This window comes from Chrysemys picta, chromosome 12 (genome assembly GCF_011386835.1).
Source record: "Chrysemys picta bellii isolate R12L10 chromosome 12, ASM1138683v2, whole genome shotgun sequence".
Classification (NCBI taxonomy): Eukaryota; Metazoa; Chordata; order Testudines; family Emydidae; genus Chrysemys; species Chrysemys picta.
The window spans coordinates 15,464,100-15,480,150 of NC_088802.1; the positions used below are offsets into that span (position 1 = coordinate 15,464,100).

General features: G+C 53.4%; 2 protein-coding genes across 2 annotated transcripts in view; both read right to left on the reverse strand.

Annotated features, from left to right (window-relative positions):
- Nucleotides 1-16,051, reverse strand: part of LOC101942541 (butyrophilin subfamily 1 member A1-like) — a 343,737-nt gene that overhangs the window by 306,136 nt on the left and 21,550 nt on the right. The window lies entirely within an intron of this gene.
- LOC135974821 (erythroid membrane-associated protein-like) lies at nucleotides 1,291-16,003 on the reverse strand. Its single transcript, XM_065563843.1, is given in 4 exon segments — nucleotides 1,291-2,105; nucleotides 9,502-9,528; nucleotides 10,823-10,843; nucleotides 15,988-16,003. Coding segments are annotated over 4 exon segments (618 nt in total). The 3' UTR covers nucleotides 1,291-1,551.

The window sequence follows — 16,051 nt, forward strand, 5'->3', positions numbered from 1 at the left end:
CCGTCTACCGCCAAAAGGCAGTTAGCAGCTGCTGCTGTGTAGCAATGCAGTCCCACGTCTGCCGGCACCAAGAGGACATATGGTGACGGTGAGCTCAGCTGTGCTGAGCGGGCTCCATGTTGTCTTCACAGGTAACCCAGGTAACCCAGATAAAAAGGCGCGAATCTATTGTCTGCCGTTGCTGTGACGGGGGAGGGAGGGGCCTGATGACATGTACCCAGAACCGCCCGCGACACTGTTTTGCATCATCCGGGCATTGGGATCTCAACCCAGAATTCCAAGGGGCGGCGGAGACTGCGGGAACTGTGGGATAGCTGTGGGATAGCTACCCATAGTGCAATGCTCCGGAAGTCGACGCTAGCCTCGTACTGTGGACGCGGTCTGCCGACTAGAGCACCTAGAGCATTTTATTGTGTGGACATACACAATCGGCTGTATACAACCGATTTCAATAAAACCGGCTTCTATAAATTCGAACTAATTTCGTAGTGTAGACATACCCTAAGAACACGAAGAGCCTGGCAGTACATTGAAATCAACAGCGGACACTGACAGTCCATTAACTGCAAATAATATTTCTAAAGAAAAATAAACTAAAAAATGGAGATCGTAGAAGAGATTTCTATCAATAGGAAGAGAGCATTTCAGGTTGGGGACTGTGTTTTATTATTTGATGTGAGAAAAAGAAAGGAAGGGTCATATCTTGATTACTGATTATAAGTAGCTAGAAAGTTAAAAATCACATGAATTAATGCAGACAGAAGCTTAAAGAATATTACATAATCTTGTGTGAGTTCACTTAAATATATTGCTTAATTAATTCTATCATTTTTTCACCTATTAATTTTCAAAATGTAGAGCAGGATGTGGGTGTATGTGCTCTCCTTTCCAGAGAGAACAAGTCAAGACAATAAAGAGAGGAGGAGTGAGAGAGCAGTTGCACATGTGTGTAGTTGTGATGTTTATGACACATGTACATTGTAACTGAACAACCCAGTCTGACAATTTAATAGTTTATTGTGTTAAGATAAATATTTTGGATTTCTTGAAATTCCACAGTTGAATACAAAATAGGTTATTTAGAGAAGTTAAACTTCAAAATAGATTTGAGGGAAGAATCAAAAAATAACTATAAATAATTCCATTTCTAAAAATATGTTTAGATACTTGTTTCTGAAATACAGTTGAAATGTAAATTAAAATAGTCTTGTATCTACACCTTGTTACAATAATATTTTCTAAATCAGAATAATCTTTTTTCATTCATATTTTACATTGAGATTTCACAGAGGTAGAAAATTCTGACAGGAGTCTATCACCCCCATGCACCACCATCTGCTACCCCTGGAGCAGGGGCAAGGGACGGGGAAAGGTGAGGGCTGGGGGTTGCCAGGTGTCTGTTTTTTGACTGGAACCTCCAGCTGAAAAGGAAAACTGGAAGAGTCCGGTCAGCACAAAAAGTCCAGTTGCCTGCAGCAATCGGCCTGCAGCACGGGGGGTGGGAAGAGCAGCAGCACTGGGAGGGGACAGTCTGTGCCACGGGTGTCACTGTCAGGGACAGAGATTCTCTCCGGCCTCAACTGGGACTGGGCAGATTTTCAGGGGAGCCACGTTTTTACTCCAGCGACAGGGATGGAAATAAGGGCGGAGCGTCTCGTTGAAGGTGCCAGTGAAAGTGAAGAGATGGGATCTGTCAGTCATATTGTAAAATGAGACCTCGCCTGCCTCATAGTCTAGGAAAATCCCCACCCGGCTGGGCCTGACGCTCACGGGGAGGGGGGTCTTGGGGTAGGTACTGGCCTTGTATCCCCCACCCCTCAGCCACATGACCCAGTATCAATTCCCAGGTGTGTATGTGACCTTCCCCTTCCTCCTCACAGATTCCCTGCAAACCCCCAGGTCCCAGCCTAGCTTGTGTCCCACCTCCACCTCCCAGTAATGCCTCCCGCCTGTGAACTGCTCAGTTCCGAGGACACAGAAACAATGATCAAATCTTTCAGGACTGTCGGGCAGATCCTGGCACGTGTCTCCGCGTCTCACACATTTCCGATCCTCAGACAGGACGAGGTAGGGATTTGCCGTGTCTGGATCCAGAGTCACGTTCACTGGGGAGAGAGTCACAGAGTCAGTGCCGTGGGCACGGGCTGGTCACTGGGATCAAAGGGCAACTAACCTGCACCCCCATTAATCACTGGGGGAGGGGGTTGTTGCCTGAGGGGAGTCAGGGCCCCTCTGCCTGTGAGAAGACAATGAAAGGGCAGGAGAAGCAGGAGAGGGATGGGAAGGTGTCAGTGGGGGCGGGGTAGGGGAAGGGACAGGCTGATGGTGGGAAAGGAAAGGGGAGAGGCAGGTGACAGGAGTAGAAGGGAAGGGGCAGAGAGGAGGGGCAGGCACAAGGGCATTGGGGGAGGGAAAGAGGAGCAGGCACCAGGAGGACAGAAGGGGGTGAAGGGAAGGGAAGGTTCCCAGGGGCTGCAGGAGCTAGGGCAGGGGTGGTCACCAGTGGGTGAAGGAGGGTAAGAGGAGCAGCAATGGGGCTGGCGGAGGGGCAGGCACCAGGGAGAACAATGGGCAAAAAGAGATATTGGGGGTAGAGGGGAGCAAGGGAAGAGGCGAGCACCAAAGGGGCAGGGGCAGGTGCCGGGGGACTGAAGAGGGAAAAGGGAGGGGCAGACAAGAGGAGGGAAGGGGGATGGAGTGGAGTGTGTGCCAGGAGAGGAGGGGTGGGCACGAGAAAGGCAGGGGATGGGGCAAGTCATGGGTGATGGGGTCAGAGGGGCGTGAGGAGAGTGGAGTCAGAGGGGCAGAGGGTGTGATGGGGGTGGGCACCAGGGAGGAAGGGGGCAATGGGAGGTGTAGGTGCCACGGGGGCAGGGGGAGTGAGGGAAGGGGTGGACACCAGGAGGGTGCGGGGAGAAGGGCAGGTGCCAGGGGGATTGAGAGGGTTGAGCAAAAAGGCAGGCACAGGGATGGCAGATGAGGGGAGGGACAAGCACCAGGGGGCAGAGAGGGGTGAGGAGAGAAGCAGGGCAGGTGGGTAAAGGGAGGTGTTCAGAGAGAGGATTGAGGAGGGGCAGGAGCTAAAAGGTCAGAGTGGGGCTAGAGGAGGAGTGAGCACAAGGGGACGAAAGAAGGGGCAGGTGCCAGGGGTCAGAGAGGGTGGGGAGAGGGACGGGTACCAGGATGGGCTGAGGGGAGTGAGAAGGGTGGGAGCCAGGACAGCAGAGGAGAATGAGGAGTGGGGGGCATGAAGGGGCAGAGGGGGTGAGGGCAGTGGCAGTCACCAGGGGGCAGGTGGGGGCGAGGGGAGGGGTGGGAGACATGGCAGCAGAGGGGAAAGGGGAGAGGTTCATACCAGGAGGTAGCAGGGGATGAAGTGATGGGTGGACTCCAAGATGCAAAGGATATTTGGGGGAGAGGGGAAGGTGCCAGGGTGGCAGGGGGACAAGGGATGGAGAGTTCCAGGGGGCAGAGATGGGCGGAGGACAGGGGCACATGCCAGGGAGCCAAAGTGGGGGCAGAGGGGCAGGGACCCAGAGGAGCAGAAAGGGGATGAGAAGAACGGGTGGGTCAAGGGGGAGGGGTGAGGATAGAGGTCAGGGCCAGGTGGGCACAAGAGTAAAGGAAGAGTAAGGGAGGAGCGGGAGCCAGGGGGCACAGGGCCATGAGGAAATTGGCAGGTGCTGGGGGGCAGAGGTGGGTGGAGGGCAGGGGCACATGCCAGGGAGACAAAGTGGGGGGGGAGAGGGGCAGGGGTCCATGGGAGCAGCAGGATTTTGGGGCAAGTGGGAGGGGACAGGATAGAGGCAGGGGTCAGGTGGGCACAGGGGTGAGGGAAGGGTAAGGGAGAGGCAGGTGCCAGGGGGATAGAGGAAGGTGAAGGGGGGCAGGAGACAAGGTGAAGGGGGCAGGCCCCAGGTAATCTCTGTTGCTCTGGGGCCGTCTGTGGCTGGTTTGTTACTAAGAGCAGGTTGGTGCCATACCCACACACACTGATAATCAAATCTCTCAGGATTGTCAGGCAGATCCTGGTGTGTGTCTCCGGATCTCACATGTTCCCAATCCACAGACAGAATCCTGCCCCCTCCATCTGGGAGAATCTGCACCAGGGGCCAGTCCCAGTTCATACCCGTGCAGCGCATCTGCACTAGGGGTTTGCAGTGGGGCACCGACATGCCAGGGACACGGCTGTGCCAGGGGCCATAACCCCTCCCCTCACTGGGGTTATGGATCAATAATTACAGGGTCACTGGAGCAGATGAGCTGGACTCTGGGCTCCCAGGTGGGGGTCTGACCCACTGGGCTGCAGAGTCATTCTCACTCCAACGCTCTGGCCCAGTGCCCATGGCAGTGTTTAGACACAGGGGGTGTCTTCAGCAGGAGAGATTGAGGGAGCCCCACACCAGACACCCAGAGCCCAGCGGTTCCAGCCCTCACCTGAGTCGGGGGGGGGAGACCCACATTCAAATTCTTTCCCACATCATCCAGGGGGATTAAACCTGGGGCTCCCAGCTGAGGACCCAGTCACTGGGCTAAAGGCTAGAAGGGAAGTGGTGGCACCTTTTTGTGTTCATTGAAACTATTCAGCAAACTTGACAGGGATTCAGGAATAGTTTCATTCGACCCAAAATATAATTTTTCAGCAAATAAACTATTGAACCCCCCCAAATTACACCCAGCTCTATTTCAAATGTGTCCCAGCAACTTAGGAGCCCAACTCCCAGTGACTTGCAGTGAGTGACTGTCAACATCCCCAGAAACGCACAGGTACGGGCAGGGCAGGACATTAGTTATGAAACACTCCAGAGCCGGTGTTAAATTTGCACTTGGTAGAAAAATTCCACCTCAAGCTCCCATAGCTCGTTTACTGAAGGTGGTGGGAAGAAAGATATGGCCAGTAGTAATTAGTGACACTAACAAGGAACTAGTCTGAATGAAAGAGAGTTTAGAAGAGATTAGCTGCAGATTTATGTGAATTCAGGGGACATCTTTACCTGGTAGCCATGGACTATTTTTCCAGGTATATAGAAATAGTGTACGTGAAATACGTAACATACCAGAGTGTTATTGAGCAACTGACGTGCACTTTCGGTCATTTCAGGGTTCCAGAAGAACTTGTGACAGAGCATGGACCACAATTCACTGATGTAGAATTTAATTTATCAAAACAAAATACGATCTTTCTTATATTACTAGAAGCCCAGTCCACAAGCGAATGCAGAGGATGAGAGCTGTACAGACAGCCAAGAACATCCTCCAACAGGAAGATCCATTCTTTGCTCTATTGAGTTATAGATCAACCCCAATAGCAGCTACTGGATATAGTGCAGCACAACTCCTGATGGGAAGACAACTCAGAACGACCCTCCCAACTTTGGAAAAGAATCTATCTCCAAAGTTGTCAGATGTAGAGAGTAGCCAAATTGAATAAAAAGGCAAAAAGAGCTTGTGAACTGTTTTACAACAGATATCATGCAGAAAACTACCAGGCCTAGAACCTGGTGACCATGTTTGTTTCAAACTGGATGGAGAAAAATAATGGAATACTCCAGCTGTTGTAAATAAAAAGAATTCAATGCCCAGGTTGTATGGGATCAAGACCAAGAGAGGAGAGTTCAACAGAAACTGTCGACATTTACAGTTTGTACCTCAGAAAGAACAATCAACTGAGCAAACTCTACAGATGGTGGATGCAGAACAAGAAGATGACTCAAGGATTCCAGACAAACCATAGTCAGTCATTAGAACTGATGGACAGCCAGATGACCAAGCTGTTACCTGTTCCGGTCATGTAATTAGAAGACCAGCACCATTCAGAGACACCTAACAGACTGAGCCGCACTGAATTTCAATAATGTGCAATAATGTAAATATTATAAATGGTAGGAATATAGAAACTTAAAGGGGGAGATGTAATGGAACGCTAAACTGTATTATGCTGTTCAACCACTAGGTAGTGCTGTGTGTAAAACACCATATTTAAGCCGACCTCAGCCATACTTGGCAGAACATTAAAGGATTTTGTGATACATCTGGTGTGTATCTGGCTGAGAGGGAAGCTCTGTAGCCAGACCATATCTGCTACACGACCATCACACCAATGATAAAGACCAGTGCTATTGACTATCTCTCCTATAGACAAAGAGTTCTTCTGAACTATGACATGCTGAAGACTAAGGGGGATTTTACCCACGACATGTGCTACATAAAGAGTTGGGGAATCAAACTCCTGGTCTCTTTATACTTCAGTGGCGGTAATAAAATTATGGCCAAGGGCATTGCAGATTTCCTTGTGGCAGCAAGGCAGGAAGTACCCCCCACCTCACCCCATATGGAGAACTTAACCAAGTGTCAGCCATGGTCAAGCCTACCTTTGAATATAGGTAGGCTTTGGGGGTGGGGGTGGGGGAAATGTGTCAAGAGGGCTGATCCTTTTATAGGAGTCAGGGACCAGACTACCTGTGAGAGGCTCCTGTAAGGGAGAATGAGACAACCCAGACCAACCTGGAAGTAATTAAATCCCTAGATGGCTAGTTGGCAGCGAAACAGCTAATGGGCAGGATAAAGGGTTACCAGGGCTCAGCTGAAGGGATACTAGGGACAGGAAGGTGCTGAGGGGAGGAGCTCCCAGGAGAACTCACCGGAGCAAGGAGCCTGGAAGGGGAGCTCCTAGAGCAGTGGTCCCCAAACTGTGGGTTGTGCCCCCCTTAAGGGTGTGGAGGTACATTTGGGGGGCCTGGCAGGGCCTGGACCAGCCCCCATGGGTGGCAGGAAGGGAACATCACCCAGCCCTGCTCTGCCCCCAGCTCCACTTCGGCCCCATCCTAAGCCGCAGCTGCAGCTCCGGCCCCGGCTTCCGCCACTGACTCCCGGTACTGCTCCAGGCTGCAACCCCAGCTGCAGCTCCAGCCCCAACCATGGTTCCACCCCCAGCTGAAGCCCCCAGCTCCCAGCCCCAGCTGCAGCTTGGGCTGCACCAGCAGCTTCGCTCCCGGCTGAAGCTCGCAGCGCTTGGTCTCAACTGCGGGTCCACTCCCAACCACAGCCCCCGGCTCCTGGCCCCAGTTGCAGCCCTGTTCCTGTCCCAGCTCCTGACCGCATCTTCTGGGGTGGGGGTGCAAACCAGGTAATGGAGGGCATGACCAAAATAGTTTGGGGATCACTTCCATAGACAGAGGAGCTCCCCTGAGGGGGAGGAGCTGCCAGAGATAACAATGACAGCAGCAGCTGTAGCAGGACAGAACAGCTGCCCCCAGCCTGAGAAAGTGGATGCAGAGAATAAAGGCACAGTCTGAAATGACCCCAGCTCCAGGAAGGGGGGCTGCAGTCATCTGATTCCATGATGGAAACTAATCCAAGCCCAGCTCCGGGAAGGAGGACTGAGGACTCCTGACTTGAGGACACTGAGGAGCTTGAGTGAGAGCTGGAGGCTGGAGCAGAGAGAAGGAAAAGATTTGATTTTGGGGTTTACTTGGACACAGAGCGGACCCCAGCAGGGGACTTTTCTCTCAGATATTTTAGACTGTGATGCATAATTTAAGGAGTGCTGAAGAGGGTAAACTGAGGCAAGATGGTTGCCAAGACACCCTGAAATGACTGAGGATGGTACCTGAGGGCGCCACCTCATGATGAGTCTATAAAACTGGAACCCATTTAACGGAAGTGCTGCCCCTTCCCCATGCAGACAGAGCCTCGCTCTCTTCAGTCTGTCTGCGTGGGCCCCTCACCGCATCATCTGACCCCAACAGAGCCTGCAGCACAGAGTGGGAACCTGGAGCGAATACAGCACAGGGTTTTGGGCACCCACCTGGCTTCCAGTGTCCCTGTCCCAGCTCCCAGGTTGCTCCCGCTCCCCCACAGCCTCCAGCTCCCTCCGACCTCAGGCTGCCTCTGCCCTGTCCTGTCCGCTGGGGGGTGACCCAGTGCCCAGCATGGAGCCATTAGGGTCACTACAATACTGTCTACTACACCCAGAAGACAGGCACAGGATGGGCTCAGGGAGTGGCTGGCCCACAATGGGACCCTCGTGCCCCCTCCCCCAATGTTTGCTGCTGCCCTTGCTGGGCCTTGTCTGCACTCAGACCAGGAGCCCTGTGGGGCTGGCAGCCCCTTGTTCTGTCTCTGCAGCGCCTGGCTCACTCGTGGGCACTATATCAATAATAACACTCACTGCAGCCCCTAAGGGCTGCATGACAGCGCGGGGCCTTTCCCATTGCACACCGGGACCCTGGGGCGGAGGGATCCCTGGTTACTCTGCCCCACACATTCACCCAGCGACTCCCCCGAGCTGCCGGACCCGGGTCCCTGGGGTCAGAGCGCGGGCAGTCGAGTGGCACTGACTGGCCAGGGCTGCTGGGGTGGTTAAAAGGAAAGGGTTAATCCCAGCACCGTGGCACTTTGCTGCCCAGCCCTGGCTGGTCTCTGCCCTCTGGGTGCAGCACAGGGCGTGTGTCTCTGAGCAGGTCCCTGCCACTCACCCGCCATTTGCCCCAGACACAGAGACTCCAGGTGCCGAGGGAAGGAGCAGCCCCAGCAGCGCCGCATTGGCCCTGGCACGGGCTGAGCCTGCGAGCGCAGCAGCAGAGGCAGCGGCAGAGAGAGGGGCTCAGCCATTGAGAGCAGCAGCGTCCCCACCGCAGGGGAGGGGTCAGCGCTGGGACAACAGGCCGGGCTGGGTCAGGGGCTGGGAGCTCTGGCAGCGAGCGCGGTGCCAGCACCAAGAGCCCTGCTGGAAACCCTGGGCCTGGCCAGCCTGGAGCAGCCAGCGAGTGACTCAGGGCCTAAGACCCTGCCAAGGAAGGGGCTTCCGGAGGGGGGTGGGGTGACAGGAGGCTCCCCAGGGTTTGGAGATTCCCTAGAATGAGGCATCTCCTCTTTCCCTTGGGAGTAACTTTAGGGGCTTGTCTACATGGGGAAAAGCCCTGAGTAGCTAGTGCAGATCAGCTAGTCAGCATTGACTGCCTGTGTGGACACTCTTATTCCATGCTAAAAGTGCCCTTGTCTTGATTGTGGTAATCTACATTGGAAGAATCTGAGTGCAGAATATTCCACACTAGCTACGCTGGGCTCTTCCCCGTGAATTCCCCACGCTGACAAGTCCTAAGTGTGGGGAGAGGAGGCAACCCTTCTAGAGCCACCAGCTGCCCCTCTGCCCTCCATCCACTCTGCTATTGCAACCAGCAGGGTCAGGGTTGGATAAGCTCATCAACTGGATGTTTCTGCCAGAAATGGTCAGCAGTGAAATAAACAATTCATTGACTGGAGGCTATATCATAGCAACAGAGAGCAGGAAAACAATTGTCTATTTGCACCAGATCCCTCCCACCCCCAGCAGGTACCTAGCGAGGGATGTGAATAACCAAACCCTCAGACTTTCACATGGACAATGACATTTTGCCTGATCCCTTAGTTATTGTGAGAGCTGTACTAGGACTGAGCAGGGACCGAATATCCCAGGGGAATGGGACTGAGAGCGACTGCGGCAGTATCAGCGTTAGTTACCTGCGTAGCTTCGGGCTCTGGTGAGTCCTGAAATAATCAGACATGGGAATTTACAGAATGGAAATACAGACTCGACAAGTCACATACTGTGAAAAACAAACTCCACAAACCAGAAACGGAGCTTACCCAGTTCTGCCAGAGGGTCCATGGGAATGAGAGGGGAGAAAAGGGAAAAAAGAACATAAATGAATCAATAGGAGAGATTCTCAATTACATAAGTGCCTAGTTCTAAACCCAAATTACATTGGCTTCAGTGGGAATTTTGCCTGAGCCAGGATTAGGCTCCTAATCAGTAGTTAGGGCTTCTGCTTTACCACATCTGATCCTGCAAACCCTCCCCCCAGAAATCAATGGGACTGCACCTGTGAGGATCACTCATGTGAGTCAGGGGGGCAGAATGGGGCCCATAGTGATAAAGGGTCTGGTTCTCTCCCCTGATCCGGTCACTGTGTGCAGGGATGGTGCAGACTGGCAGGAACCAGGCCCTGGATATCAGAGAATTCCTCTGGCATAGGGAGAGCTCAGCTGGGGTAAAACAGCGTATCTGGCTCCTGTGTCAACTACCTCCCCCCTGGGGTATAGGAGGCTTGTCAGGGTGGGAGGGGTTAGGAGGAGGTGTGCTGGGGCAGAGCAGAGCACAATCACCAATCTCAGGGACCACAGCCAGCTGGAGCACATTAGAGCAGCCCCTGGGGCAGCCTGAGTATCAGGGAGCTCCCTCACTGCCCCCACCCCCTACCCCAAGCAGATCCTGGCACAGCAGAAAATCTGGGTCTCCAGCTCAAAGAACTCTTCCATTATAAGTGTTTCCATAATGTGGATGATGCAGGAGTGACACCAAGAGGTGCTGAGCGCCTGCAACTGCTTCTGGCTTCAGTGGGATCAGACCCATGTGCCTGATCCTACAGCTGTTGTGTGTGGAAGCCAAGAGGGCTCAGGGGGCCCAATCCTGCTCCAAGCAAACCAATGGTGTGGGAGTATGTCCGTGGAGAACTCACACAGCTGAGCCCTATTGGTATAAAATAATTATTGTTCTTGTTACTGGGTGTCTGTGGTGTCAGGGAATTAAGTTTGTTAGTTTATGTTTAAGAGTATTTCCAAGGGTTGATGTTGTGAAAAATAAAACTGTTAATACTCATATTTCAATACCACAATTTTTCCATCCATTATTTCTGGATAATCTCTGGATTTCCCCTTGTTGTGTACGTTACCTGTAACAGTAACATATAAATTTTTCACACCAACATTTCTTTGCACACATAGTATGGAGTGTTCCTTTTCCAATTTAAAGCATAATCAAAACTAGTAAAAACACACATACCTTTCACTGCCTCGTATTCCTCTGGAAAGTAAAAGACATTGTGAGCTAATGTTGAGTCTCAAAACTTAATGCACAATAGTCAAGCTAACAAAGACATCTTCCTCACTGGTGATACGAATGTTTTGCAAGATTTGTCCATAAGATGCTAAGCAGAGCACAGCACAGGAGCTGGCTTCTTATGGAGGCAGGGACCCAACCTGTCTAGGGTTGCCAACTTTCTAATTGAACAAAACCCAACACCTCTTTCCTGAGGCCCCGCTCCTTCCACAAGGCCCCATCCCCACTCACTCCATCGCCCCTCTCTCCACTGCTCATTGTCCCCCACCCTCACTCACTTTCACCGGGCTGGGGCAGGGGTTGGGGTGAGGCAGGGCGATGAGGACTCTGGCTGGGACTAGGGATGAGTTGTCTGGGGTGTGGGAGAGAGCTTTGGGCTGGGGCATGGGTTCGGGTTCGGGCTCTGGGTGGGGCCAGAAATGAGGGATCTAGGGTGCAGGAGAGGGCTTCAGGCTGGGGCAGGGGATTGAGGTGTGGGGTGGGTGAGGGCTCTGGGGTGGGACCAAAGATGAGGGGCTTGGGGTGTAAGAGGGGGCTCAGGGCTGGGGCAGGGGGTTGGAGTATGGAGGGTGCAGGGTGCAGGCTCTGGGAGAGAGTTTGGGTGCGGGAGGGTACTCCATGATGGGGCAAGGGGTTGGGGTGAGGGAGGGAGTGCGGGGTCCTGGTGGTGCTAAGCACGGCTTGCGGAAGTGGTCGCCAGGTCCCTGAAGCACCAGGGAGGCTTTGTATGCTGCCCTCACAGCCGCAGGCGCTGCCCCTGCAGCTCCCAATGGTCACAATTCCCAGCCAATGGGAGTTGCGAAGCTGGCACTCAAGGCATGGGCAGCTCACGCTTCCCTGGCTGCCCAGGCACCTATGTGCCTCAGGGACCTGGAGTCCGCTTCTAGGAGCCTGCCTTAGCCTGGGATCACCACTACGCCACTGAGCAGACTTTTAATGGCCCGGTCAGCGATGCTGACCAGAGTTGCCAGGGTCCCTTTTCAACTGGGTGTTCTGGCCAAAAACCAGACGCCTGGCAACCCTAAACCTGTCCTGCCCCAGCTGTTACATTTACTTGTTATACACCTGAGATACTGCACAGATCAACATGGGCCACAGAGCAGGGCTTCCTGGCTCCACATCACGACTCTCTGTCCCTCCCACATTGATCCCTGCAACCCCCCACCCACCTACCCCTCTTCATCCCCCATCCCCTGCACAGACACACACACCTTTAAGCCCCATCCCCTGCCATAACTCCATATCCCAGGGCCAGTCTCCTGCCCCACTGCACATTATTATTTGCATTGCAGTAGCATCTAGAGGTCGCACTCAAGGCCAGGCCCCACTGCGCTAGGTCCTGTACACACACACTTAGGGCTGGGACCCACAGCACTAGGTCCTGTACGCACACACTCAGGGCCAGGCCCCACTGCGCTAGGTCCTGTACACACACACTCAGGGCCAGGCCTCACAGTGCTAGGTCCTGTACATGCACACTCAGTGCTGGTCCCCACTGTGCTAGGTCCTGTACACACACACTCAGGGCCGGTCCCCACTGTGCTAGGTCCTGTACACACACACTCAGGGATGGGCCCCACGGCGCTAGGTCCTGTACACACACACTCAGGGATGGGCCCCATGGCGCTAGGTCCTGTACACACACACACTCAAGACTGGAAGATGACACAATCCCTACTCCAAAGAGTCTACAATCTGGGGTCCTGACCCTGAAAATATTTATGCCCTTAGTCTAACTTTACTCAGAAACCTGCCCCTCTTCCCCACCCACCCCTCCAGGTACTGTCCTCTTTCCCTCTTCCCCTTTATCTCTGAACTCAGTGAACCCAATCTGCAAACAATGCTTATGCCTCCAACTGTCTTAGATCCCTTCCAGGCTGACGTCCCGCCTTCCCACTCTAGTCAGACGGCTCTCACTGGGGTCCCTAATGATCTTCCTGGCCAAATTTCAGCACCCACAATCTCAGGGATCACAATGAGTACAATGAATGGGGAGAAGCAGGTGACTGGGAATGGGATCCACAAAAAAAAAGGAGCCATGTAAGCCAGCCAATGGGAGATGCCAACAAGAGGGGTATGTGCTAAGTCCTGCCCCTCTCAGGAGTTTAGAGCCTCTCTCTCAGCAATTCACAGCCAGGAGCCTCTCTTCTGGAGTCAGGCAGCTTAGGCACCTCAGTGTGTCTTGTGAGACAGAGTAAGGCACCTACCATGCTCCACACAAGATGGCAGAGGGGCAGAGGGGTTACAGAGTGATTCTCAATTAATATTTTATTGAAGTGTAACAACTTGAACAAAAGAGACTGAAGGAGGCTCACATAAGAATGTCCCATAGCCCAGTGCTTAGAGCATTCTCCTGAGAGGTGGGAGATCCCTGTTCAAATCCTTTCTCTTCACCTCGCAGTGAGGGGGAACCTAAACCAGAGCCTCCCATATCCCAGCTGGGCACCGTAACAAGTGGGCTAAAGGTTATAAGGGAGGGTTGCCTCCTCCTTGTCTCCCAACTCTGTTCTATGTAAGAGCATAAGAATGGCCATACTGGGTCAGACCAAAGGTCCATCAAGTCCAGTATCCTGTCCTTTGACAGTGGCCAATGGCAGGTGCCCCAAAGGGAATGAACAGACAGGTTATCAAGTGATCCATCCCCTGTCACCCAATCCCAGATTCTGGCAAACGCTGTAGTGTAGTGTTGGGTGTCATCTGAGCACCTCTATTGGATCAGACTCCGTGGGTAAGATAGAAGCTTCTCCACCCATCTTCCCCTAGTTTGTGTGTCGCTCTGGGGCACAGGAGGGAGATATGTCCCCAGACATCTAGAGTGAGGCAGCAGTGTGCTCCATGTGCCACAAGTTAGAAACTTAGACACTGAGAGAACTTTTACAGCAGAGATTTATGTACCAAGTGAGTTTAGGCACCTACAGGGTTAGGTGTCAGCCAAGTGGGGGGTTGTGGATGACTGAGGCTAAAACTGGGATTGAGATGCCCATGTCTGGGGTTTAGGTGCCTAAATCTCCTTGTAGATCTGGGTCATAATGCACAATTCAATTCCTCTTAACATAGAGATAAGATTGAGAGGACGTATACTTGTAACTTAAGGGTAAAACACATTACAGGAATCTTGTAATTATCCCTAAAGTGTTATGCACCCAGGAAATACAGAACTAAGGTTAAAGTTAAAATAAATCCAAACATGCTATGGTCTAGAAATGCAGCTAAGGCACCTAAACAACCTTAACTCTGCCCTGTAGTAACATCATGAGGGGAAAATTGAAAATCACTATGTGCCATAAAAAATCACTTTTATTTAATGTAGAACCTAACATATTGCTCTACATTTATCAGACCTGTATGGTTATTGTATGGAGTCACTGCAAGGTGGAGCTGAAGGGTGAAATCCTGCCCCCTTCCACATTACAAGGGTATGGAAGGGCCAGAACAGGGGAGTCCTGTCCGAGGATCCTGTTAAATACTGGACAAGTCTCTCCGGGTTCATCTACACTGCAAAACACCCCTCAGCAGTGGGTCTCAGAGCCTGAGTCAACTGTCTCAGGCTTGTGGGGCTCACACTATGGGGCTGAAAAATAGCAGTACAGACATTCCCACTAAGGCTGGCACCTGGGCTCTGAAACCCAGCAAGAGGGGAGAGTTTCAGAGTCTGGGCTCCGGCCTAAGCAGGAGTGTCCACATTGCTAATATTTAGCCCTGCAGAGTGACCTCCAGTTAGTTGACCCAGGCTCTGAGACTCACAGCCATGGGTAGGTTTTTGCACAGTAGATGTGCCCACAGTCTCCACCAATGAACAGGGGCAGCTCTTTGCTGCCCCAAGCATGGCAGTCGGCGCCATGCCTGCAGGAGGTCCGCCGAATTGCCACTGAAGCCTGGAGCCACCGCTGGGTATCAGGAGGGTTGCAGGAGAAGAGGTGCAGGGGAAGTGGGGTGTGGGAGGAGAGGGCTAGGGGGGTACAAGGGGAGAGGTGCAGGTGAAGGGAGAGTACAAGGGGAAGGGGTGCGGCAAAGGAGCGATGGGGGGAGGTACAAGTGGAGGGGCTGCGAGCGGGATGGGGGGTGCAAGGGCTGAGAGGGGCAGGTGTTGACAGCTTCTTCCCCAGCCCCGTGCAGGCAGAGCCGAGAGGACAGACACTGACCCCCAGGTGCCTGAGCTGCGGGGGTCCCCCGGCAGGGCAGTATCCCCCATTGCCCCACTCGGAGCCGGGCTCTGCCTCTCCCTGCCCAGGGCAGGCAGTGTGGGGCTGAGGTGGGGGAGGTGCACGGCAGGCTGGGTCTGGGGGCAGGAGGGGGCAGCTCCCTGGCAGCTCGGGCTGCCCAGTCACTTGCCCTATCAGCGCGCGAGCCGGGATCCGCGCCCCCTGCCCAGCCTGGCGGCGCCCTGCACAGCCCACTCGGGATGGGGGAAATGCTGCGCCGCCCTGGGGAGACTCAGAGCAGCAGTAGCAGCAGCAGTGGTGGCAGCAGGACCCCTCCTCCCTCCCTGCACCTCAGGCCCCACTTCCCTCCCTCCCCAGCTCCTCACACACTCCGGGAGCCCCTCTCGCTGCCGCAGCCCAGGCTCAGCTCCAGGGGACGATGCTCTGGCTCTCCAGCGGCAGGGCTCTGGCCAGGGCTGGCTCCCGGTGTTTTGCGCCTCAAGCAAAAAAAAAAAAAAAGGGGGGGGGGGGAGGGGGCTGGAGTGCCACCCCTTGAAAAGTACCGCTCCAAGCACATGCTTGGAGTGCTGGTGCCTAGAGCCGGCCCTGTCAATGAGGCTGACCAAGCTGGGCTGGTGTATTCATGACCATGGGCTCAAGGTGCCATTTCTGTAATTCCTGCGTGGTTTATTAGGACAAACGGTCCTTTCCCCTTCAGAGCCCGTCTGTGTCAGCATGAGCAGCCCCTGAGCTCACTGCTTGGGCTCTGGTGCCGATATGAAGATGTTCTCCACCACTAATTAAAACAGGCTGTAACTCCACCTGCTAAAATTGAGCTAAAAGTGTTAAACTGAGACTCCACTGCATTAAAAGTGACTTGCAATTGAATTAAGTTGGCTCGAGTGAGCTAACTCGACTGACATGACATGAAATCTTCAACCCATCCCATTGGTCCCAGACACTGACCTTTCTGTCTCTTCATGTCAGACCGCAGAGCCTCTAGAGGGAGAAAAGGGAGTGATGTGAGATT